The 22849-nt window shown below is 52.5% G+C and overlaps 1 protein-coding gene across 1 annotated transcript in view; it reads right to left on the bottom strand.

Annotated features, from left to right (window-relative positions):
* Positions 1–4950: 4950 nt before the first annotated feature.
* Positions 4951–22849, bottom strand: part of Nkd1 (NKD inhibitor of WNT signaling pathway 1) — a 68169-nt gene continuing 50270 nt past the window's right edge. Inside the window, exons 5-10 of the mRNA XM_055621545.1 lie at positions 14542–14648; positions 12500–12595; positions 8507–8654; positions 8016–8100; positions 6957–7084; positions 4951–6371 (exon numbers count right to left, since the gene is read on the bottom strand). Of these exons, the coding sequence (XP_055477520.1) occupies positions 5779–6371; positions 6957–7084; positions 8016–8100; positions 8507–8654; positions 12500–12595; positions 14542–14648 (1157 nt within the window). The 3' untranslated portion in view covers positions 4951–5778. The remainder of the gene's footprint in view (positions 6372–6956; positions 7085–8015; positions 8101–8506; positions 8655–12499; positions 12596–14541; positions 14649–22849) is intronic.

Below are 22849 nucleotides of genomic sequence, written 5' to 3'. Positions count from 1 at the left end.
AAACAAAGGCAAAACAATGTGGCTTGTTCTTTTTAAATAAACTAAATTAGTGCCTTGGGGGGGGGGCTTGTTGTAGAAATTAAACCAGGGTCTTGCATAGGCTAAGCGGAAGCTCTACCATGAGCTACATCCTAAGCATGCTTTGAAAAACAAAATCAAAAGGTAGCAAAGGTCTTGCTGTACACTTTTATTCCTAAGACCCCATCAAGGAGGGTGCCATGATTCACACTGAGGCTGTGGTCTTGTGGCAGGTGCCCTGTCTCCCTCCCCACCACACTCACTCTCCTGTTTACTGACCACCTCAGGCACACACTTTCACTTTGGGAGGATCCCTGTCTTCAGGGATTGCAGTCTACACGATCACACTCAGGACCAGGTTCTGAGGGACACACCGCTTGCTGCCCTCTGCTGGACTTGCTAAGGCTGCAGGAAGAGCAGTCTAGCTGGAAACGATGAACAGTTTTGGGGTCAACTTTGATAAATGCTTTCGGAAATATCAAGAAAGCAGTAACATTCGTAGCATAGGGCGTCCATCAGAACTCTGATGAAGGTCAGGGATAATCCTGTCAATGCTGTGGGCCTTCAAGGTCTTTGACCTTCTCTGCTTCTCACTTTGAGAATTAAGCCCCAAAATGGCTTCCCTGTCTACCTTTCTTCCTGTGGAGGGGTCTGCCCAAATGTCATTCCCAAAGCAGGCAGCCATAACTTGGAAATAAAGTTCCATGCTACCAAGTTAACCTTGGCCCAGGGCCCCAAGGCCAAGCGCAGAAATCAGAAAGCAGGGTTTTTAAGAGTGTGCACAAACTGGGAGCAGCAGCACACACCTGTAATCCCAGCACTCTGGGAGGCAGAGGCAGACAGATCTCTGTGAGTTTGAGCCCAGCCTGGTCTGCAAAGGGAGTCTAGGACAGCCAAGGCTACGCAGAGAAACCCCGTCTTGAAAAGAAAAAGTGTACACATATCCTATCAGTGGCATATCTCACCTCAAGTGAAAAAGGCAAAGACTGTGTCCATGTCAGTGTCGCATGGGCCAACTGAGGATCACGGGGTCTCTGTAAGTCCAGGTCTCTGTAATGCATGTGGTTTTTGTGGTAATGGAGTGGGTGGGCAACGCAGAGCCAGTGGCAGCACAGCTAGGAGAGGAAGTGGGCCTACGCAAATGGAGGTGCTCAGCCCTCCGGTCTAGACCTCTGCTGAACTTATAGTCACTTGTTCTAATTTCCATGGAGTGTTTGGGTCCCTGTTGGAGCAGGGTCAGGGGCTGGGGGGGAGGTTCTCTTCTTGTCTCTCTCCTATCTCAATATACAAACTCCTTGAGGCACAGGCTCCTGGACTTCTCTGATAGACCTATTGGCCAGGTATATCACCAAATCCAGGGGTGGGAGCTTGTTAGAAACCACTGTCCCAGTACCCTAACCCTAAGCCTCCTATCCCTTAATCCAGGGTGGGCCTGCTTCTTCAGTCTTAGAATTCAAGCATTTCTCTCAAAGGTCCTTCTAAAGGCATTAGGGGGTGCCACAAGGCCCCAGAGAATCACCTTGCCTGTATAGCATACCCTCTGCTGAGCTCTTAATGTCCAGGCTACACCCCACATCCCAAAATAAGCACAAGAGGTGGGCCTGAAACACTTGCCTGTGAAACCTCCCGCAGGTGATTCTGAATGAAGCTTCCACCCGTTGACAGGTTGGCCTGTGCTAAAGTCACAGCAGGAGGGACTTAGACCTAAGCCAATGACTCTTAGCTCCCAGGCTGATGGACTCTGTATGGCAGGATTACTTCTACTGCTCGGAAGGCTGGGGAAGAGCAAATTGCCCACTGGGTCAGCTAGAACCAGGGTGTCCAAGCTAAACTCAGCCACTTCCTCCTCTGGACAGGAAAATATATTGATCAGGAAAAACAGTCTAGAGCATCAGCTCCTAAGAGGGGCTGGCCTCAAGGTTCTGCTGGCTCAGAGCAGATTGGAACCCCAAATGAAGGGAGAATTTGGAAGAGGGGGAGAAGTTTAATGATGAGAAGGGTTGCCAGCGCTTGCTTCTAGTACCAATAAAGCAGGCAGCTGATCCATCTCTAGTATTTCTGCAGACACGGCCCTGCTGATGTGGGAAGGGTAGGAAGCCGAGGCCAGCGCCACGAGTCAGGTTGCTAGAGTGAGCCTGAGCAGAAGGCAAGGCTGCCTTAGAGAATTGGGGTGTGCAGCCCCCTGGTGCCAGTTACGTGGCTGGCAGGCCTGACCTTCACCAGCACCTTCAGGGTGCTGCTCATTGATATGGCTTTTGACAGGTAGCCTCACTCTTCCCACTCTCTGGCTGCTGATCTCGGGTGCAGAAGCAATCTGACAGATGAATGCTGGAAAAAGAAGAAAGCCAAACAGGTCCTGGCTATCCCCTTTGCCAAAAGGTCCAATGGCATGGCTGGGTGTCAGATGCTTCCCGGGAGGGGTGGGGGAAGCAGAGCAAAGTCAGTATCCTTCCTCCACCCAGCAGCTAGTGCAGTGCAAGACCATGAGGCCTCAAGCTCAAAAGACCCGGACACTTCTCCAGGCCCCAGTGGAGCTTGGGGCGGGGGGCAGGGAAGCAGTAGCTGTGCCCAAGGAACTGGGTCATATCTACACACAGGATCCAACCTTGTTTCCTTTACCTTCCTCCCTCTCTTTTCTTTCTCCTTCCTGCTACTTCTAATTATTTGCCATAACCACTTGTAAGAGGTTACTTAAAATAGCTTCAAAACGGAAACCGCACTTGCTCTTGAAACCAGTTCCATGTTGACACCTTCTGCCACTGTCTTGTGAGTAGACAGCCAGACAAGTTATGTACAAGGACCCTCTATGCAGTGCGTCACAGGGAAGGATGAGAGACCCACAGGCCTGCCAGGAGGTGACAGTTTCTCTGAGCAAGAGCGGGCTGAGCAGCTGCTAGGAGGGCAGAGTTCAGCGACTCAGGGCGGGGGCAGGAGGTCCCCAAGTACACTGGGCTGCAGCGCAAAGCGCCTAAGAATGAACACTATGCTGCTCCTTGGGTAAAAATAAAAGAGCAGGGTGGGGAGGGGCTTGAGCATAACTGCAGGGTTTTCGATCTTAAAAATAGATCAGAAAGAAACAGTGCAAAATGTCAGCATTTGAAACTTCCGGGTGAGTGAGTTCAAGGTTACTTTTTACATGACTCTTTCAAAGTCTGTGTCTGAATTCTTTTTTTTTTTTTTTTTTTTTTTTTAGATTAACAAAATTTAAATGGGAGATATTCTACAAAATGCATTTATTCTGGTAACAAAGATGGCTAACATCTGGATAGTACTCACGAGGGAGAAGACAAGGCATAGCATTTCACTTGGAGTGCGTGCTGTGAGGAAAAGGGAGTCAGGCCTTGAGCGCCTGCAGCCTGGGCACCAGGCTGTGTCACAACCACCACACTGCAATCTCGGTCCTGGAGAGCATCGATACATGGACGCTGGGGCGAAGCCCTGGTGACTTACCTTTGACCCTAAGCTTCTGTGAGCTAGCTGGATCTTTTACACATGAGCACAGCACTATTTTTATAAGTGACTTTTCAGAGTTCCCAGGAAGTTAACAGAATCTTGGCGCAGAAGGGGACCTCCTTCTCCAGGCTCAGGATCTATGCTCTAAAACCAGTGGCTCCCACTCCCCAGGGATAGTTGCTTGTGGCAACTCTGGGCTGGAGGCCATTGTTTTGTGTTTTGTTTTTGCCACCCCCTCACTGCTGTCATCAGTACTGACTCTGCCTCCTGTGGCAGGTGGCACATACCAGGTGGCCCACGGTGATTGGTCCAGGGATGACCACCTTACACAAGCCCAGGCAATCACAATCCCTCAACAGGCTTTTGTCTCCTAGAACAGTCATTTCTCCTAGTCCTGGACCCAGAATGCCAGTAGGCATTCTGCTTAGGCCTGCTAACACAGGCACAAAAACTCTCATTTCACATACTGGATCCTGTCACCTCAAAGCCAGCTCCCCCAATGCCTTGCCCATTTGGTTTGGTTGCAGACAACATCTCTGAGTTGGATTCTAGCCAAACGGAAACTCACAGCTTCACCTGCGGAAAACCCCGGGCTCATATCCTTCAGTGTTAGGGACCCTGAAGACTAGGACCCGATACTGCCACCTACTGTGTGTCTCAAGCAGGTTCTTGACCTCTCTGAGCCTCTCTGAATGTATTATTCCCTGACTTCCACCTCCTGCTTCCTCATAGTGATGTCCTGAGGATTACAGTCCCAAGCACAGCAGCAATGAACACCATGAAAACAACTAATGCTCACTACCTTCAGAAGTACACGCTCACCAACCATGCTAAACTCAGGAGCCAAAGGGGCAGGAGGGACAGCTGGGATCATTTCCTTCTGGGGTCAGACTCTCTCTGGGCCCTTAAGAATAAAAGCCCATGTGACCTCACTCCCTCCCAAGGCCTTCAGCAGATGCCAGTACAGGAGGACAGGCAGGCAGGCAGGAGAGGGAGTCAGGCCATTCACTTCCCTGCCCCCAGGGGCAAGTGTCCCACACAGCCTGCTACATTCTTTGAATGAAGGTCATGGCTCCCAGGTGCCCCTCAGATCTCACCCTTCATGTGCAGGGGTATGGTGGCTTAGTGCTGGGCTGGGTTCTGCTGTCCCTCAGCCTTTGCTCCAGGGTTGACAGGATGCTGCCCAAGGGTCTCAGCTTCTCCCCTCCCTTCCCCCATTCTGCTCTTAAGTTTCTATACCTAAGAGGGTCTCTCCAAAACTGCAGTCTTCAAGCCCCAAAGAAACGAGAGGGAGGTGGCCGCTTGCGCCTGATGGACAGGCAGCCTTTACATGAAACACAGGGGGCGCACCTGGGTTGCAGGAGCTTCTATAGAGCAGCTCAGTGATTTCTGCACACCAGCAAAGATACCTGAGAGTGTATTTATAGAAAGATACAGAGACACGGACAGGCAGCAACTACCTACAGATACAAAGGCTGCTAGAGAGCCACAAAGTGTATTGGCTGATGGCAAACTCAGGTTTCACACCCTCCGTCGTACAATGGTGCCGTCTTGGGAAACCATACTTCTTTATGTGGTTGCTTCTCTCTGTAGTAGTTTCTAAAATGAGAAGGCTGGCTCCAAGGACAATCCTTAAACACAGGTGCTTCCTTCAAAATCAAAGAGGGGGGCACAGGAATAGTGGGGTGCTTCCACACTGTGCATTGCAAAAAAAAAAAAAAGAAAGAAAGAACAGGGCTGGCTTGGGCCAAGGGCATGTTCCCTTTGGAAAGGTGAGGCAGTGACTCCAGGAAACACAGATAAGGTGTGTCTAGGTTGAGGCGTGAAAACACAAGGGCAGGGAGGGTGCGATGGCAGTCCGCTGAAATCCCCTGTGGCATGTTACAATCGACTAAGGGTGAAGTCAAACCAGAATAACGCTGAGAGGTAGCAGCTGTTGTCCTCTGGAGCTCTTGAGGGTCTCTGAAGCTGAACCAGGTAAGGGTGCTCTCCTGGAAGAGCTGGGGTGGGGCAGTTGGGCCGAGGGCTCCTGTGGTTTGGGAAGATCTGCGTGGGCCCTGCAGCCAGGGGGGCCCAAGGATCCTTTCAGACCCAGGGTCACTTCTTGGGTGAGTTACGTAATCCCCACAACTTATAAATAAGAGTTTAGTTCTGTGTTTCCATATATCTTCTACATGAAGGCTAGCTAGATATTAGTGGAGTAACAATAATTATTAATAACAATAATTGCCATAATAACAATAATTAATAGAATAGTAATGCCTCGGGGCGTGGGGGTGGGTCCTTCCTGTGGCGGCCTGGTGGGGCTTAGGGCTGGTAGAAGTGGTGGTAATGGTGGTGATGTTCATGATGGTGGTGGTGCTCGTGTCTCTGGACGGCCTGCCCAGCCTGGCTCTCGTACACCACCATGGCAGGAAGCTCCCTCACCTGCTCCCGCCCCACGACGGTGGAGCCTCCCGCAGCCAGTGGGGCCTGCAGGCCCCGGCAGCCTGTCTGGCTCTCCTTGGCTCGATGCTTGTGCTTCTTGTGCCCCAGGGGTGCCAGGGTGGGGAGGAGGGCTGGGCTGGTGGCCAAGTGGGCAGAGGGGGACACGGTATGGGTGGCGGGCACCAGGGGGGGCTTGCTTCTTGCGCCTCTGGCCATGTGGCCCATACCCATGTTCTTGCCCTGGGCCTTGGGGGACCTCACAAAGTGCTTGCTCCCATCCTGAGTACCCCGGAGCCGTTGCTGGAGCTCCGATGCCTTGGCAAATGGGGTGTCAAGGAGGTGGAAGGAGCCTGGATCCACACCTTGGGGCCTCCGGTGTGGGATGTGGGTGGCTTCTGGCTCATGGGAGCGAGAGCGAGTGGGGTTGGAGATTCGAGGGGGCAGCTCTGACTTCTGGGCCACCGAAGGGGAGCCTAGGAACCAATCCAACAGATACTTCATGAGCACCCACTGTGTACACTGGGGTACCCTGGGTGACCAGGTACCATCATCACCTCTCTATCTGAGTTACCAGACCTCTACTGCCCTATTGCCCTGCAGAAGAAGGGACTTTCCCATCTGCTGAGAGGTGAGAGGGAGAGATGATGAACTAAGGTGGGTGGGAGCGCTCTAAGTGTACAAAAGGGAATGCTGAGGAAACCCAGAGAGAACTAAGAGGGAACAGGACTGAAACAAGGTCAAGGGGCACAGAGGCTGGCAGAGCAGCACTTTCCTGGGCCAAACGGCCACCAGAGCTGTGGCTGATGCCAGGCCTGGCACGGCCTGAGTGGTGCTACTGCTTTTGCTGGATTCCCAGCCCCCCTCTCACTCTCTCGGATTTTTCCCAGCATTGTCTAAGTATTGCTTTCATTTCGAAAATGTCACTAACTTTACCTCCCCTGAGAAGAGCGTCTGACCTGTCCAGGTAAAAAGCTACGTATCTCCCCCAGTCCCCTGGGTACAATGGCCACTGGCCAGCATTGTGTATCCAGCCTCCATCCCATTCGGCGGTCCCTTACCGGGTCCGAACTGAGACGTGTAGTTCTCTATTCCTGCCAGGTCTAGGTAGTGGTTTCTCCTCTCGATGTTCTCATCCACACAATGGTGGTAGCAGCCCGGCTGCTCCGGGTGGCTGTCACCCTGGAACCTGTGACAAAATGGACGGTAAGAAGGAAGGCACAGGTCCTGAAGTCTGCTGGGAAACCCTCAGGTCAAAAACACAGTTCATCACTCATTCTCCTCTGTAACTTGGGAGCAGGGCATCTGAGTCAGGAAGCTCTTAGTCTGTGCCTTCATTTCCCTGATGCCCAGTGCAACCTGCCCCACCTCCCCATGTTCTGCTCAATGTTCCCCAGCCCCACCCACCTCCACCTCCAGCCAGCCTGCAGCCTGCCGTCCAGCCCACTGCCTGGCCAGCGGTGCCCTAGCATGGTCTGCCTTTTCCATGTCCACATGAAGGACAACAGGCCGTTCTCCAGCCATGCCTTCTTTGGCACCAGAGGAGAAGGATCCCCATGCTTGCCTGCTGCCCTGATGCATTATTAGGTGTCCTTCAAACAGCCCTTCTCTCTGCTTATGCGGAGGTGACAATGGGACAGACAACTGAAGATTTAGAAGCCCTTGCCCACAGTTCTGAAAGCAAGAAGCCTGCAAATGAAGGTTTCTCAGAGCCCACTGAACAACCAGAGCTGGGATGTTTGGGGTTTTGTCAAACTGCTGTGAAGGCATGTACACACACTCCCTGGTCGAAATCCCAGGGTGTCAGACCCCAAGGTGCTGTGCTAAGCCATCTGTGGCGCATAATACGTCAGGAACACCCAACACATGCTAAATCCAAACCGAGTGGGGAGACAATCTGAAGGATGTTTTAATATGGAATATAGTAAAGGTTATAGAGTTTGTTTGTTTTTCAATTTAGATTTTGATTTGCAAATCCGTACTTCTGAAATAAACCAAGGCCACTGCAGAGGACCCAAGATAGAGCCTGCTATTCAAAGTCCTTCAGATGTATATATCCAGCTGGTGCTCAATACACGTTCACGGGCATGAGTTGGCTGCCCTGCCTGTGCATGCCGTACCTGAGAGGGGCTCGCTGCTTCTTCTCCCAGCCACGCAGCTCCTCAGCAGGCTTGGTGTCTGCCCGGGGCCTCGTGCTCTGCAGATCTGAGTCCCAGAAGCCCAAGAAACACGAGTCAGTGCCTACCCCTGCTCTGCCAGGGATTGCCTGCCATTACACCCTCAAAAAGCACCCAGAGTGTTTCACAACAGCTCTGTGGCAGAGCTGCCCAGTGAGGATCAGAAAAGCTGCTTGTTCCACTCAATTCTCCAGATTTATAGGCTGCCCTCCAAGGCCTGGCCTGCCACCCTCTCACTACATGTTCCTGTCACTTCGTACCACACCCAGTCTCACCTATCTACCTTTGCTCACACAGGGCCTTCCGTCTGCCATTCCCGCCCCTCCCTCTGACCCAAGCAACTCTCTGTGGAAGCCAGGTCACATCCTCCCCTCCCAGGCTGACGTGGTCCTTCCTGTCTTGTCCAAAGTGGATATCTCTGCTATCACTCTCACCAGTATGGTTGAAAAGGACACTCCTCTTGCTCTGGCTCCCATCAGGGGCCACAGTGAGTTTCACTCGCAGTGTCTTGCTTGATGTCGGGGAATGGTTCACAGAGGAGTCAACCACCTCATAAATGGTGTGCAGCAAACTGGTGATGTCCTGTTTGGGAGGAAGCAGACACCCATATACTTTAGCCAACAGTGCACTGCCACCAGCAACATTGCCACTGCAGCTGGTGACCACTGCAGTGCTGAAGGCCCCAGCTCCTTCAAAGAGAGCTCGGAGCAGAATGGTGAGTGTGGGGGAAATCCCAGGGAGAGGGAATAGGGAGCAAGGAAAGAAACCCACAAACTCAGAGTGCCTTGAGACTGTGAGCCACTGGGGGCCTTAACAGGTTGTGTGCAAGCTCCCTGAGTAGCCTCATCCAGGAAGGGGAAGAGTTTATAAACCAGCTCTCAACCCTCCCGGGTGAGATGCTACATACCTGTGCTCTTAGAGGGAAAAATAGCAAATGCAATTATGCCTCTCCATTGAACTGGATTGCGGCCCCCACCTGTTCCTCTGCCGAAGTCACCCCCGTGGACACTGAAGCTGTACTCAGTGAGTGAGGGAGACGAAGGTGATGGAAGGGGGCGCATGGGAGCAGATGTTCCTGCTCTGTGGCCGTTGGAGCTCACTTGCTCTCTCCCTGTGAAAAGGCAGCTGCTCACAGACTAGGAAGGGTGCTCTCGCCAGATGGATTGGAGAAGACCAGTGTCTACTGTGGAAGCCGCTCTGCTTTGAGTGTGAGGTAAGAGTCACTGAAGGCAAACTGATCTCTGAGAAACCTGACCACTGTTCCTGGGCCTGTTACCTATTAAAAGAGAATGGGGCCTGCAGCAGTGTGCTGTGAGGAGTCTCAGAGTTCTCACTGGGGTGGGGGACACAAGCACCCCTTATGAGGACTCCTGAGCTCTGGGCATCTGTGGTCAGCTATCTGAGGGACAGTGTCCTGCTTTAAATATACTGTACCCAGGCACACTCACGGTTATTTTGCCCAGCAATTCTTCATGAATTCTGACATATTTGGCCCTCATCGACCTTCCCTTAGCTGAGGCAGAGGTGAGCATCAGTGATGGAGTAGCCAGGCAGATGTGTGATGGGTGAAAAGCATGGATGGTCTACCATGGCAAAGGTATACCTGTGAAACATGGTAGACATTCCACAAGGCTGACTCTACAGGACGAGGCTACTGAGCGAAGCCAGAGATCCAGTCTTCTGAGAAATATTTCAAATTATCAACACCGACAACAAATTTAATTTTTTAGCAAAAGCCCCTGAAAGACCAGACTAGACATGCGGAGGACAGACTGGGGGTGACAGCCTCCAGCTGCTCACTCCTGTCATACTCGACTGTCTCAGCTCCTCTGGAGAGGCCACACAGGACTCCTTTCCTTCCTATCCTTCCCATGGCTCCCTGCATAGCCAATGCCACCCATTCTCAGAGCTGCACCATCTTCAAGAGACATCATCTTCATGATGGAGGTGACAAACAAGGAAACCAAGGGCCACTGCCAACATTCTTCAAGTGTTGTGTGCTCAGAAGGCCTGGAGTCCTGCTCCATGACTTCAGCACAAAGCTAAGAAGCAGCTTTGACACCATCTTAAAAACCAGGGTTTGGTACATGGCAACGGGGGCTGCTACAGTTTGTTTCTAAAATTGCTGTAATAAAGATGTGGTCTCAGGGTGGCATACTGGGAGCTGGTGGGGCTTTTATGCGGTAATATCTTGTGGTGGGCCTTTAGGTCACTGAAGATGTGCTCCCAAAAGAAACTGTGGGTCCCAGTCTTTTCTTGTTTCCCTCTTCTTATTTCTAGGCCCTGGGCTGAGCAGCTTTGCTTTGCCATTCACACCTGCCAGAATACGCTGACTTGCCACAGGCCCAAAACAACAGAGCCAACTGATCATGAACTGGAGTAAGCCTGGTCTCTCTGTAAACTGAGTAGCTCAGTGTTTGCTACAGTGACAGAAAGCTGATTGACAGAAGTGACTATAACTGCATCCCATATGATTGAGAGCCTGAAAGGTCACATGTTCAGACCTGGAAGATTAGTCCAGACACTAGACAGCAGATGCAGTGAGATAGAAGCCTGGCTGCCTGGGCACACCAAATCACACTAGGAAAAAGAGAGGGAGAGGTATGTGCAGCAGGTTTAAAAAGGAGCTTTGTGACTCGAGACGAGCAGATCTTCCAGGCAGGGTCCGTAACTCAAAGCCAGCATCCTAGCTCCTCAGAAAGAAAACACAACCAGAGGCTGGCTTCAGGCCACACTGAACCACCTCCCTTGGACAGCCTGACTGATTGTGGCTCCTTCCTCTCATCACCAAAGACATGAGTGAGAAAACAGGAATGTCTGTCTGCAGCCCTTCTGCAAGGACTCTGCAGTAGGGGATACACACAGGAGGCCCCTCAGCATCTCTAAACTAGGGAGAAAGGAAGAAGGCAGCCCTGAGGGCTGGCCATTTTCATTGTAGCATATGTGGTAAAGATGCCACAGATGGTCCCATGTGTCCTGTGATGAAGCCAGTGAGATTTGACTCTGGAATGTGAATGGAAATTTTGAACGGGAGGGATTCCTGAGAGGGAGGGATCCAGGCTAGAGCTGACAACAGTCAGTGTCATGGAGAGTCTGCACAGTAAGAAGAGACTGCAGAGGGACAGCTATGAGTGAGGCCTGGCCCTACACATACTGAGCCTCTGAAGTCAGCCATACTTGAAGCAAGCCTCCCAGAACGGAATTTCAGAGCTGCACGAGCCAATGCATTCCTTTTGTTGTTATCTACAACAGTATACGCTAGGATTTAACACAGGTCAGGGTCTTGAATGGTTAAATATTTGTCAGCCTCTTCCTTGCACCTGTTTCTCATGTTCCCCAAGCTACAGCCTGGGACAGAGGCACGCTTTGTAACCCAGATATCCCTCTGAGTACTCAAAGCTAACTGCCTGCATCTGCTGTGGAGAAACTAATACTTGTCCCAACCTGACTGGAATAAGGAGATATGGAGGCCAACCATTAGGTCCTCAAGAGAGTAAGGCTGGCAGGCTCACATGCTGGGCCACAAAAGGACACAAAGCTAATCCATCTCTTCCCACACCTCCATACAAGGGCCAAGCACCATCTCCAACAGGCCCTACCTCATAATGCAGGCCTACTCAGGGTGGCGGTGGGTGGGTTACAAAGAAAGAACTGAATCTGAGCCCTCCTAGGCTTTCTTGACACCTGCTGGCAGGGCCTTAGAGACCCACTATATCTATTCTCCAAAGAGGTCACAGGCCAGTATCCTTCAGTTCTTAACCAGGGGTCAGCCAGGTAGGTGTCCTCCCAGGCCAGCATATTGCATGGTTGGGGTCAGCTTAGCACTGGGCCGTCCTTCCAAGAAGCTTCTCCCTGCCCCACTGATCACTTCTGTCTCACTGGTGTTCTTTGCCTCATCAAGTTGTCAGAGCAACACATGGAGCACAGAGACTGTTTCTTTCCTGCCTGAGGGCTCAGCCTGGTTGGTGCTCAAATTCCAGAGACGGAGGTTTGGAAAAAATGAGGGGAACATGGAAGGAGTGGTAGGAGGGTTCTTAATGGGAAGAGCGGCCAAGACCAGCCATAGTCTGTTCTGTGCGGCCTTGGGGGTGGCTGCTAGAGCTTAGGGACTGCAAGGAGAAGGAAGCAGGGAGAAATTGCTCGAACCTGGGGTCCCCCTCCAGGAAGACCTTGGACTGTGCCACTGTCTCCCACCTCTCCTCAGAGGGGTACCTCTTGCTCTGGACTGTGTGAGGTGCTCCACTGCATGCCTTCTGTCTCTTGACCACTCACTAGGGGATAGCACACCCTGAACTACCAGAAGCCTTTCTCCACAGGTCCTTCCCTAGGCCTGGCCCCAGCAGGCAAGAGGAGGGGGCAGCAGATTCATGCTCAGTCCAGCCCGGTGCCTGAGGGCTGCCCTGCCACCTTGCAGGAAGCACACCTACCTCGCGGGTGACTTTGCCATTGTTGTCGAAGTCATACAGCGTGAAAGTCCACTCTTGTCGGCTGTCCTCCTCCACAGAAACGTCGCACTGCAGCTCCTGGACAAACAGACAGACAGACATGTGGCCTGCTTAACTATCAACTGGAGTGTCACCTCAGGCCCGGTGGTAAGGCCATTGTACCTCTAGCCATCCCCCGATATCCTGGCAAATGGAGAAGGACAGTGACTAAGATGTGACCAGCCAGGGAAAGAGGCCAGAGCCTAGGCAGGGCTTACAGGTCCCAGGGCACCAGTAATCTCTAGTGCTCAAAGACAAAGAAGACGCATGGACTCTGCCAGCAGACTGGCCTCACAGGGCAAACTTCAACCAAGGGTGAGAAGCTTCCAGGAGGCAACAGGGACCAGTGACTTGGGAAGCCAAAGAAGATCTCAGCATGGGCAACTGAACTGGGTAGCAGCACGCAGGACATGAAGAGGTGAAACTCCAGTTTTCCCAGACTTCTCCCAGCATGGCCCCAACAGCTGCACGATCCTGGGCAGGTTGCTGTGTTTCTGAGGCTTCATTTTCCTCTCATATAAATTATAGAAAATGATCATATCTATCCTCTGTCCCATAAAGTCATCAGAACAATTAAGTCCTTTGCCACATGGTGCTCCATCATGTGTTCCCCATTCCCAGAGTTCCCAGTTCCCCTGCAGCATTGGGAACAATCCCCATACTCCCACCTCAAGTGCCCTGCTTCTCTGCCAAGGGCAGCCCTACAGGGCCAGGCATTGAAGGCCCAGACGGAGGTGACCTGAACAACGCAATGCCAGGAGTCAGCACAGACACCCATGCCCCAGTTCAGAGAGCACGGAGACTGGCCTCACCACCATGAGGGAAAATAGCTGCTTACTGGCATGTGCATGGCAGACAAGGTGTCCCTGCTTGCAGCTGCTGCAGCTGGAAGCTGGTTCCCTCTGGCTCTCAAATGGGCCAGGCTGAGTTCAAATCCAGCCTTCCCTCATCTATGACATGCTAATCTGACACATGTCAGGGGTCCACTCTACCCCGAGACATATTTGATTTGATGTAACACATTACACACACACACACACACACACACACACACACACACACACACCCCTGCACATATCCAACACACACTGTGTTGGCAAGCTATGTCATTTGTCTGTCCCTTGGCCACACTGCTTGATCTGCAAGGGCAGGAACCAGTAACCATGTTTCATTTTATTGCTGGTCTCCTGGCAAGCAACAGGGTTCCATTAGCACCGAGGAAAAGAAGGAAACCCCAGTTACAGCAAGCAAGGCAACCAGCTGCATACTCTAGGGTGGGAGCACCAAATGTTCCCAGAACCCCAGTAGATACTCGCTATCTCCACAGTCCAGGGAAGATTGAAATGTGAAGGGACTTGGCCTGAACTCACACCTTTGTGCCAACAGTAGAGCTGTGCCCCGGGAAGAGGGGGTCAGGGAAGGCATGAAGCAGTGAGGGTGAGGGATGCCAGTAACCTCCGCTGAACCAGGCCTCACTCTGAGCCCTCACCCTGTCTGTGGCGCCTGGAGGGAGTTCAGAAACCCACTCTGCCCCACTGCTGGGGTTAAAGAAGGGCAGGAGGATGGGCCTATCCTTGTGTTGCTTTGGAAACAGAAGCCAAGCTAGAACTGGGGCCCTGCCAAGGGCCTCCCGCCTTGGCTTCTTCCGTGCCACAGGAGAGGGCCCCTATGTTCCAGGTCAGTCTCTGAGGGTAAAATGGAAGGCCCGAGGAACCCGAGGATCCATAAGAAGACAACAGGCCCAAGGATCAGAATCCTATCTCTCCATGTGCACCCACACCTTGTCGTAGAGTCCTGGAAGTGTGCACTAGCCACCACCCATGTGGAGAGGCCATGGCTGAGGTGTCTTGACCCAAAGGCAGCAGGGAGGATCTCCCACAGAAGCAACTATCTGCACAAGAGGTAAGAGGTCTTGCCATTTACATGGGCCTCAGTTTCCCCCTTTTAGACCACCATAAAGTCACAGCCCTCGAAAGGAAACTTACTTCAAACTTAAGCGGCTTCTTGGAGCTGGGGCTGGGTTCACTCACTTTCTCCATTCTCTTCTCATCTCCACTGCCCAGGCTGTCAGTCTTCTCAGGTGGTAGGGCCACTGTAGGGAGGCACAGGGAAGAGGAGGAATTCAGGATCAAGGTGGCTGTGCTATGTCCTCAGGCCAGGAGTGCTGGGCCCATCTGCCCCTCCTATTAGCTGTGCCCCATGTCCTTCAGTTCTCTGGCCCTGCAGATGCCATAGGCTGCCCTGGAGAAAGCCTTTGTGGAATAGCCATACCAGTTACTCAGGTTTCCCTGTGGTGTCTCAGACGCCTGCTCTGCCCCAGCTTTATAGCCTGGATAAGCAGCCTGCAGATCTGGTAGAGACAATCAGCTACTTAGCAGAGCAGGGCAAGAAGAGGTGTTTGTGGACCCAGGGACCATAGCCTTCTGTATCCACTGCCTCCTATACTAACATTGTGGGATCCTCAAAGATGCAGAGCAGAGGGATGAGGACTGATTAGCAGTATGAGGAAAGGTATAGATATATGCTGGCTTTTTCAGGGAATGCATTCATCCTGACCCTTGCCCTTAGCCTCTGCTTACCTGGGGTCCTCTGCTCTGCCAAAGGGCATGGTCTTCTATGTGTCTGGCTTTCAGAAGCAGAGAGGAAATGTGAAGTGTGTGGCCTACTGGTACCATTTTTCCTGTGTCCAAGAGGGGCCAGCCAGTACACCCAGACAGAACCTAGGTATAGGCTGCATCATATAACAGAATGTCCCAGAGGAGTCCTTTGACCCTTTCTGTGTGGCACAAAGGAACTTCAGTGTACTTTTCTGAAAGGTGCTCCCACTTCAAAGTTCCCCTGTGCCCTCGTACAGTGACTTCATTATCCTATTTTGAAGAAGTAAGACCCCTCATCTAAGAGGGCTAGGTCACCTGGAGAGCTGTGAGGGCAACTGAGATGTCCCAACCAGACAGAATTCCAGATGAGCTTTCTTGGGATGTCAGGATCCTGGTGATCCGAGGCACAGGCCAGGAAAATGGGGCTCTGTTCCCACCCCACTCAATTCACACATCTCAGTGTGGCAATGAGCACCCAAGAGCAACAGCTGTGGGGCTGGGGTGCAGTGTGGGAGAACACACTGCCTTTCTTTGCTCATACTTCTCAGGTCAGAACCCTCTTCCTGACAGCTACCTGCACCCGCCCACCTGGTACCCTGGAGCCAGGAATCACAGCACAGGCAACAGGCTCGAACGGCACTGGGCCCCACAGTCCTCAGCACTGGCTATTCATAGATTCCATCTTCACTGGGACCTTGTGAGGCAGTTACTGTTATTAGATCCATTTTCTTGATGGAAAACCAAAGCATTAGAAAACAAGTTCTCAGAGACCACAGCAGCTACAGGGCAACCTGGAGCAGTGGTTTCATCCCCTGAGAACTTTTTCCTTCTCTCTCTCCCTGCCTCACCATTGCCAGCACCCACAAGGGCCTCCATCCTTTAGTACAGAAGAGGCCACAGCTCCCTGATACCATCAAGAGTGTTGCCTGTAGAATGGTCTGTTATTGCAAAGCAAAACCAAAAGAGCACAAAACTAGAATGGCTGCCTCCTCAGAAGGCTCCTGGTGCCTGGCACTCTTACTGTCAGGTAGGCCACTGGTTCCAAGTACTGTGGATTCTATCTGTAACAGTCCCACTCTGATCCTATTGGTCAGACACCCTCCTCCAGGGGACCCTGAATCCAGGAACACCAGCCTGGTGACGGCCAGGGACTCAAAGACAGTCAAGCATCAACTATTCAATCTATCTGGTACCCATTGGGCCGCAAATGCTACCGTGACTCCACACAGGGCACGTGCTGTGGCCATGCCATTCAGGCCCCAGGGACAGGTGGCTTTCTGCTACTCCTCGAAGGAGGCCTTGGCTTTAGTTGTCACCAGCATGTCTGGTAGACACAGCTGGGCTGCACAGGAGCACCATGGGAGAGAGTGGCATTTGGTGTTCCTACTTTTCCAACCCAGGCAGCTTTAAGAAAGTCTGTACAGTGGAGTAGGGCCGGTGTCTCCATCACAGGGACGCTTGTCTTTAAGCAACCTCCAGGAGAGGGCTGTGAGGAGTCTGCTGGTCAGACAGTATGGTGGGTACTCAGCAAGTGCTCAATAAGTGCTGACTATGCCCTAGTCCCAGCCGGTAGTCCCGGTCTGAACACTCTCCCTTGCCCCAGTCCGCCCCTCTGTAGAAACTATAGAGACATCACAGCCTGCAGACTCCTCCCCTCCCCCTCCGGGAGAGAGAAAAGGAAGCAGAAAGCAAAACAAAGCCTAGCTCCATCTTCAAAGCCACTGCCTGGCTCTGCAGAGGTCCTGCTGATGCGAGCTGGCCAGGCTTATCGAAACCCGACTTCAAGTTCAAAGGGAAGTTATCAGACGAGCACCTCCAGGTTCAATGTTGCCTTTCATGTTCCACTTGATAAGCCCAAAGACAAGGAACCGCTGTTCCGTTCTCTCCTCCGGAGCACATTTGATGCCATGCTAGAGAGCATGTCTTCCTTTGGGTCCTCCCCCACCCTTTCCTCTCTCCTCAGCTGAGGTAGAAAGCATCCCCCTTCTATCTTCATGTGTCCTCTCTAGAGAACAGAGTGGCTTAGACTGTCCCCTCTTCCCCAGTAAGTCTGCCACGCTGTCCTAGCCCAGCAAGCCTCCAGGATGTCCCCCAAGTAGCCATGTATCTGAATACACAGAACATCCCAACCTGGGCGGGGCAGAAATGAACAGCAAGCCTGGGAGTCATGCTCCTTGGCACCCTGTGTCCTACCTCTACTGTCCCCTGACCAAGTGTTGGAAGAGATGGCAAAGACCCTACAGAAAGCCATGCAGGCCAAGGGTCAGAGACAGTGGCTCGGATTGTGGCAACTGGCATGGGATTCACAGATGACCCCCTCGATTCCAAACCAAGGCGAATAGCATTGTACCCGGGTGGCCAAGCAGAGCATCTCTACCTGCCCATGGCTACTGGCATCAGGGCCAGGCAGCAAATTCTGCTCCCGGCAGACCACCCAAGTCATACCCGGGAATCAGAAAGACACTAGTCCAAGAAGGACTCTAGTACCCAGGTCCTCTCTCTTCTTGTTCCTGCTGAACCAGCTGCCAGTCTGAGACATCTTTCAGAGGCACTCTAGCCTTACTCCAATTGCCGGGGGAGCCAAAGCAGGGTACAGTGCCAATATGACAGGAGAAAGGGAAGCACAAGAAAGGGAGATGAGGGAGGAGGGCAATAATATACTCCACTGCCCAAGAAGCATGTTTGGGTGATAAAGAGCAGGTTGCCAACGATGCCTTGTGAGCCACTGGGCCCACAGCCTGGCTCTCTAAGCAAAGTTTAATGAGATATGCCACGCACACTCATCTCTGGCTGCTTCTGCTGCACACGGGAGAGCTGAGTCAAGCAGTCATGAAAGTACTCATGGTCCACACAGCCTACGATAGGAACTGTCTGGCTCTTTGTGGAACTTTGGGTGTTGCTGCTTTAGGTGAAGGCTGACCTCCACTCCTTCCTGGGTATATGCTCAGTAGGGCACAGCCTGGAAGTCGCCAGTGACCTACTGTTTGCCTAACTGGAAACCCTTGTGCAGTTCCCAGCCTGCTCGACCATTCATAGTGACCACAGAAGAGAGACAGTGTCATTTCTGCTTTTTAACATTGCTTCTTAGCCCAGAATAACACGCAGGGAGTGGCGATGGCTGTGCTGTGGGGCTCCTTCGCTTTGGAAGCTGCTTTCTGTCCGTCTCATACCGAGGCCACGGCCACCGGAGCTGGCTGGCTGATTTAGCAGATGATGGTTCTGTCTACGCATCAGCTCCAGCCTGGCTGCACTCCACCCCCAGCAACTGCCAGATTAAATGCATTACTTGACCATCTTCACCCGGCTCCCTTTGAAGTTCCCTTCTCAAGCTTCAAAATACCTTTTGGAGGGAGATCAGACAGCATTAAACAGAATTACTAATTAATTAAGCAAAGTTAAATTTTAAACACTGTTTGTTGTGTTAGCCAAAAGCCTGAACAGAACAGACTTCTTTCCTCCACCAAGATCAAAGACAGCCTCTTTTCCCTCTCCCCTCCCCCAGTTTAAAAAAGGGAAGGAGGAGGAGGAAGAGAAAGGGAAGAGACTTGGGAACCATCGAAAGGTGGCAGCTGTGATTAGAGCCTGGACTCCCAAACCCTCCCCAGGGCCAATAGGAGGCACCTCTGTGGTCACATGCTCGGAGAGTTCCCCATCACTTTCTGGGGACTGTTTACCCTGGCAAACAGCAGTGACCCAGAGAGCAGCCTGGCACAGCCCACCCAGCCTGAGCGCTGACAGCTGGCGCCACCCAAACAGCAGGGGGTGAAGGGGGCCCTCCCCGTGCAGCAGTTCCCTCCAAAGCCGCACAGGGGCATGCTCACCTAGAGTTCTTGCCCTGTGACTAGGGTCGCTTGGGGTCATCTGGAGTTGCTGGAAGACAGGTTTTGAGAAGCAGACTGTGCACCGCTCCACCCCAGAAGTGCCACTCACAGGACGCCAGAGATGTGTGCAGTGTACTGCTTCCGACATTTCTCAAGCAAGTGACAGGCAGGTGTGGAAGGAGGAGCTCTGAGTGGTGTCTCTTAATTGGTACAAATGCATCTGGGCTGGCAGGGCGTGGTCTACTTCCATTAAACCCGGCAATTCATTCTGTACAGTCCCATATGGGGGCCTTCTAATGACCTCACAGCAGGCTCCATCTCTGCACAGACAGAATTCTAACTTCCTGGAGGCTGGTCCCTGCTAGCTGCTGCCCCTGTATTGCCCATGAGGGCTGGTATCTGTGCGCCCATGCAGAGTAGGGTTTTCATAGGTATGAACCCAGCTGTGCCATGTCCTACAACACTGGCATAAATAAGCTAGGACAGACAGACACTGCCAATCCCAGCTGGAGCAACATGGAGGCCTGCTGTGGAAGGAGATGGTTGAAACACAGATGAAAACCGTAAAGACCAGAAAGAGCAGAATGACCATCAAGAGCACAGCAGACATCTCCCCACCTGGGTAGCCCGCAAATTTTCAGGCAGACCCAATGGAAGACTGGGCACAAGCTGGTGCTTCCGTGCTGAAGTTTGGACACACGCCCTAACATGCTCATGATCCCTGCAATTGTCCACGCAGAGCTATCTGTGACAAATATTCTGGTCTGAGGGTGGCTTGCCAGGATGCTTCTGGGCCTCCAAGCCTCCGGCGAGCAGCTGTCAGGGGGAATGTAGATGGATTTTAATATTAGCCTATGCCAAAAATAATTAGGAGGGTAAAGCTGGGGCCATGAGGAGCACGGTCGTGTGTACATTCCAGGCCAAATGGTTTCTTGCATGATTGGCACAGGCCTCATGAGGGAGAAGGCCCCGGAGATGCACAGATGTGCCAGCCTGGCACTGCCGGTCAAGTTGGCAGGTACACGTATTGCCTCATTAAGTTCTTACTAACACAATGTAGGAGTGTCACCGTTTGCATTTCACAACATTGGGAATGAAGCCTAAAGAACATTGAAAGCTGTGTGAGGTGGCACACTCCTGTCATGCCAGCACTTGGAGGCTGTGGTAGGACTGTGAGTTTGAGCCCCTGCCCCCACCCTGCCAGGCTACTCGACCAAGACTCTGTATTTAACAACAACAACAACAAAAGAATGTGTTTTTCACGGCTTCTTCGTGCCCCCCCCCCCCCCCATTGTACTGCAGTCAGATCTCACAAACCCGGCGATTCCCTGGTTAGGTAACCGGGAGCAGCAATTCTGAAAAGAATCCCGTGACCCAGGAGCCATGTCTCGCTTGAGTCACCACTGGACATTCCACATGCGTAAGGTGGAGAGCTTAGAGTTGGAGTTCTGTGTCGTTGCTCTAATCTGGACGAGAGGGGACTTGGGCCAAGTGATCCTCCCTGTCAGGACAGCTTAGAAACTGAGGGAAAGAAGCCAGAGGTGTCACTAACCTGCCCTTCCATGGGCACATGCTCCCAGTGCTCCCCACAAGCCCGTTTCAGACTTTCAGGGACAGAGAACAGGAAGAGATGGAAAGGGTGTGTGCATGTGTTCGAGTGTGTGTGTTTGAACGCATCTGCTCATACTGGTGTTGCTGTCTGCATTCCTAGGCCCAGCCAGCCCTTTTTAGGCAATCCTTCCCTGGGAATTTTCAATTTCAAGAGCTTCGAGTTCAAGCAAGTTTGGTTGAGCTTCCCAAAGACCCAAGTCCTGCATTAAGGAGCTTCTCTTTGAGCCTCTGCTTTTCTATCACCCTGCAGAGCCCCCAAGCACTCCCTGGCTTCCCTCCAAATGTACACCCTACCCCCTACCCCCACATGCCACCATTGGGCCCAATCCAATACAGATTCTGCTTTAAAGACACTTGTGACTGGAAGGAAAGAGGCAATAGGGAAATGGGATCGGAGGCAACTGTCTACAGATAATGTCTAGTTTTCATGCTCTGAGGCCTGAATAGGACTGAGGGGACATCATGAATGTAGGCAGGGACCCCAGACTAAGAAAGTGTGGTAAGAGTCTGCTATGGTCAATCCATTCTGCCCACTGTCCCTCCCCCATACAAAAGCTCTTGAAGGAGATTAACTTTCAAACCTGGCTACTGGAGATACAGCTAAACCTCCCTGGCATGGCAGAGGCAGATTCTCAACTGTCTATGCTGCACTTTCATGGAGAGCAAATGGGAAGACGCCAGGTCAAGTTCACTCAGTGGAAATGGCTTAAAGAGGTTCTGGGGACTGGAGTGGGGCTGCTGAGCTCACAGGGAAGCTCAAGCAGGGAGAGGAGCCAGGGCAGCTGCCTGCTGTTCTCCAGAGGCCTCCTCACACCTCAGGCAGGGCCAGCTAGCCCTGCAGGTGGACCTGCCAAAGAGGGGTGAGCGGAACTGCCCGTAGCCATAGCCACTTCTTGAGAAGCTCTTACCCCCCCGCCATGTCCACTGTCCCTTAACTCCAGTCCCCAGCAGCCGGTAGCTCAACCACCTCAGCGTCTCCAGGGGATGGCCAGCAGGGTGTTTAACTTGGCACCCCCAACCAAATGTCCTGCACCTGGTGTTTCTTCCTGTCACCCAGACTCCTCTCTGTCTTTACCTAGACAGCAAGCTCCTGCGGGTTCTTTTTGGGGGTCTTGAAGAGGACCTGGCCCAAAGAGAGGGATCGTAGACTTCAGTTAGCCCTGTCAGCCTCACTAGGTGGTAAAGAACTGCCAGGCTCTGCAAAACTAGGTTTCTATGGTGAGGCCAGGCGAGCCAGGAGGCTGGGTCAGGGAGGAGCAACTTCAGGTGAGAGGCAACAAGGAAACCCTAGGGATAGGAGACACTCATACGTAAGTCAAGGGAAGCACATGCCGGGCAGAACTCCCTTAGATGTATCATGGGCCTGCCCACCAAGCCAGTACTGACTTGCATTCAGGCTACAAGCCTCAGAGGCCATGTAGGTGCTGGAAGTGAGCAAGGGGCTGCCCCTCCAGCCCCTGGCTATTGCTGGATTCGTAGAAGGGGGGTCTCCCTCTCCTTCCCACACCCTGCCACACAGGCCTGCAGTCAGCTTGGAACCTCTGATGTTGACTTTGTTCTTTCCCCAGTTCAAAAGGAGCTCACTGCCCTGCACACCAAGCCAGCCTTAATCTCCTGCTTCGCTCCCAGCTGGCCAGTTAAGGCGGCTAAGACTCGGGATTAGGGGCAGCTTTACAGAACAACCCAGGAGCCAAAGCCCTCCTCTCCTGGGATTGCCAGAGACTCCTTTTCATCTTCACGCCTCACATGGCCCCTTTTCTCCTTTAAAACAGCTCTCTACCAGCCAAGAGGCAATGAGCTTGGCCAACAGAAAGACAAAGATGACATTCAGGAACCAGTTTTCTCCCCTGGCCAGGAGCATAGAAGGATGCCACAGCCCAGATCCAGCAGGTGTATGGCCAGGGCTCAGAGGCATCTTGTCCTTGACAGTGTGCCATGCCCAGCATGTGGGTGGGCTTTGGGCCACTGTGCCAGGAGTAGCAGGAGAGCCCCAGGTGGGCACTGGGTCCTGGATCCTTCCAAGGGTCTCAAAGAACAGACAAGGTCCTTGCTCTCCTGAGCTGCTCAGCATTAACCAGGCACTCCTCCCACAGTGAGTAACAGGCAGAGTGAAGCCCTCTCTACTATTGCTGGTCATAGTCATGGGAAGTCACATGGCAGCTTTCCAGCAACAGGCACTATTTCCCACTCTCTATGGATGAGGACATAGACACCTCCAGAAACAAACCAGCAGTTAGATGCTGGGTCCATGCCACTGTCTCTGG

This window comes from Psammomys obesus, unplaced genomic scaffold, assembly GCF_907164565.1.
Source record: "Psammomys obesus unplaced genomic scaffold, mPsaObe1.curated_primary_1811, whole genome shotgun sequence".
Lineage (NCBI taxonomy): Eukaryota > Metazoa > Chordata > Mammalia > Rodentia > Muridae > Psammomys > Psammomys obesus.
Note: the sequence above shows the minus strand (reverse complement) of the source record. Positions and strands in the feature narration are given on the sequence as shown.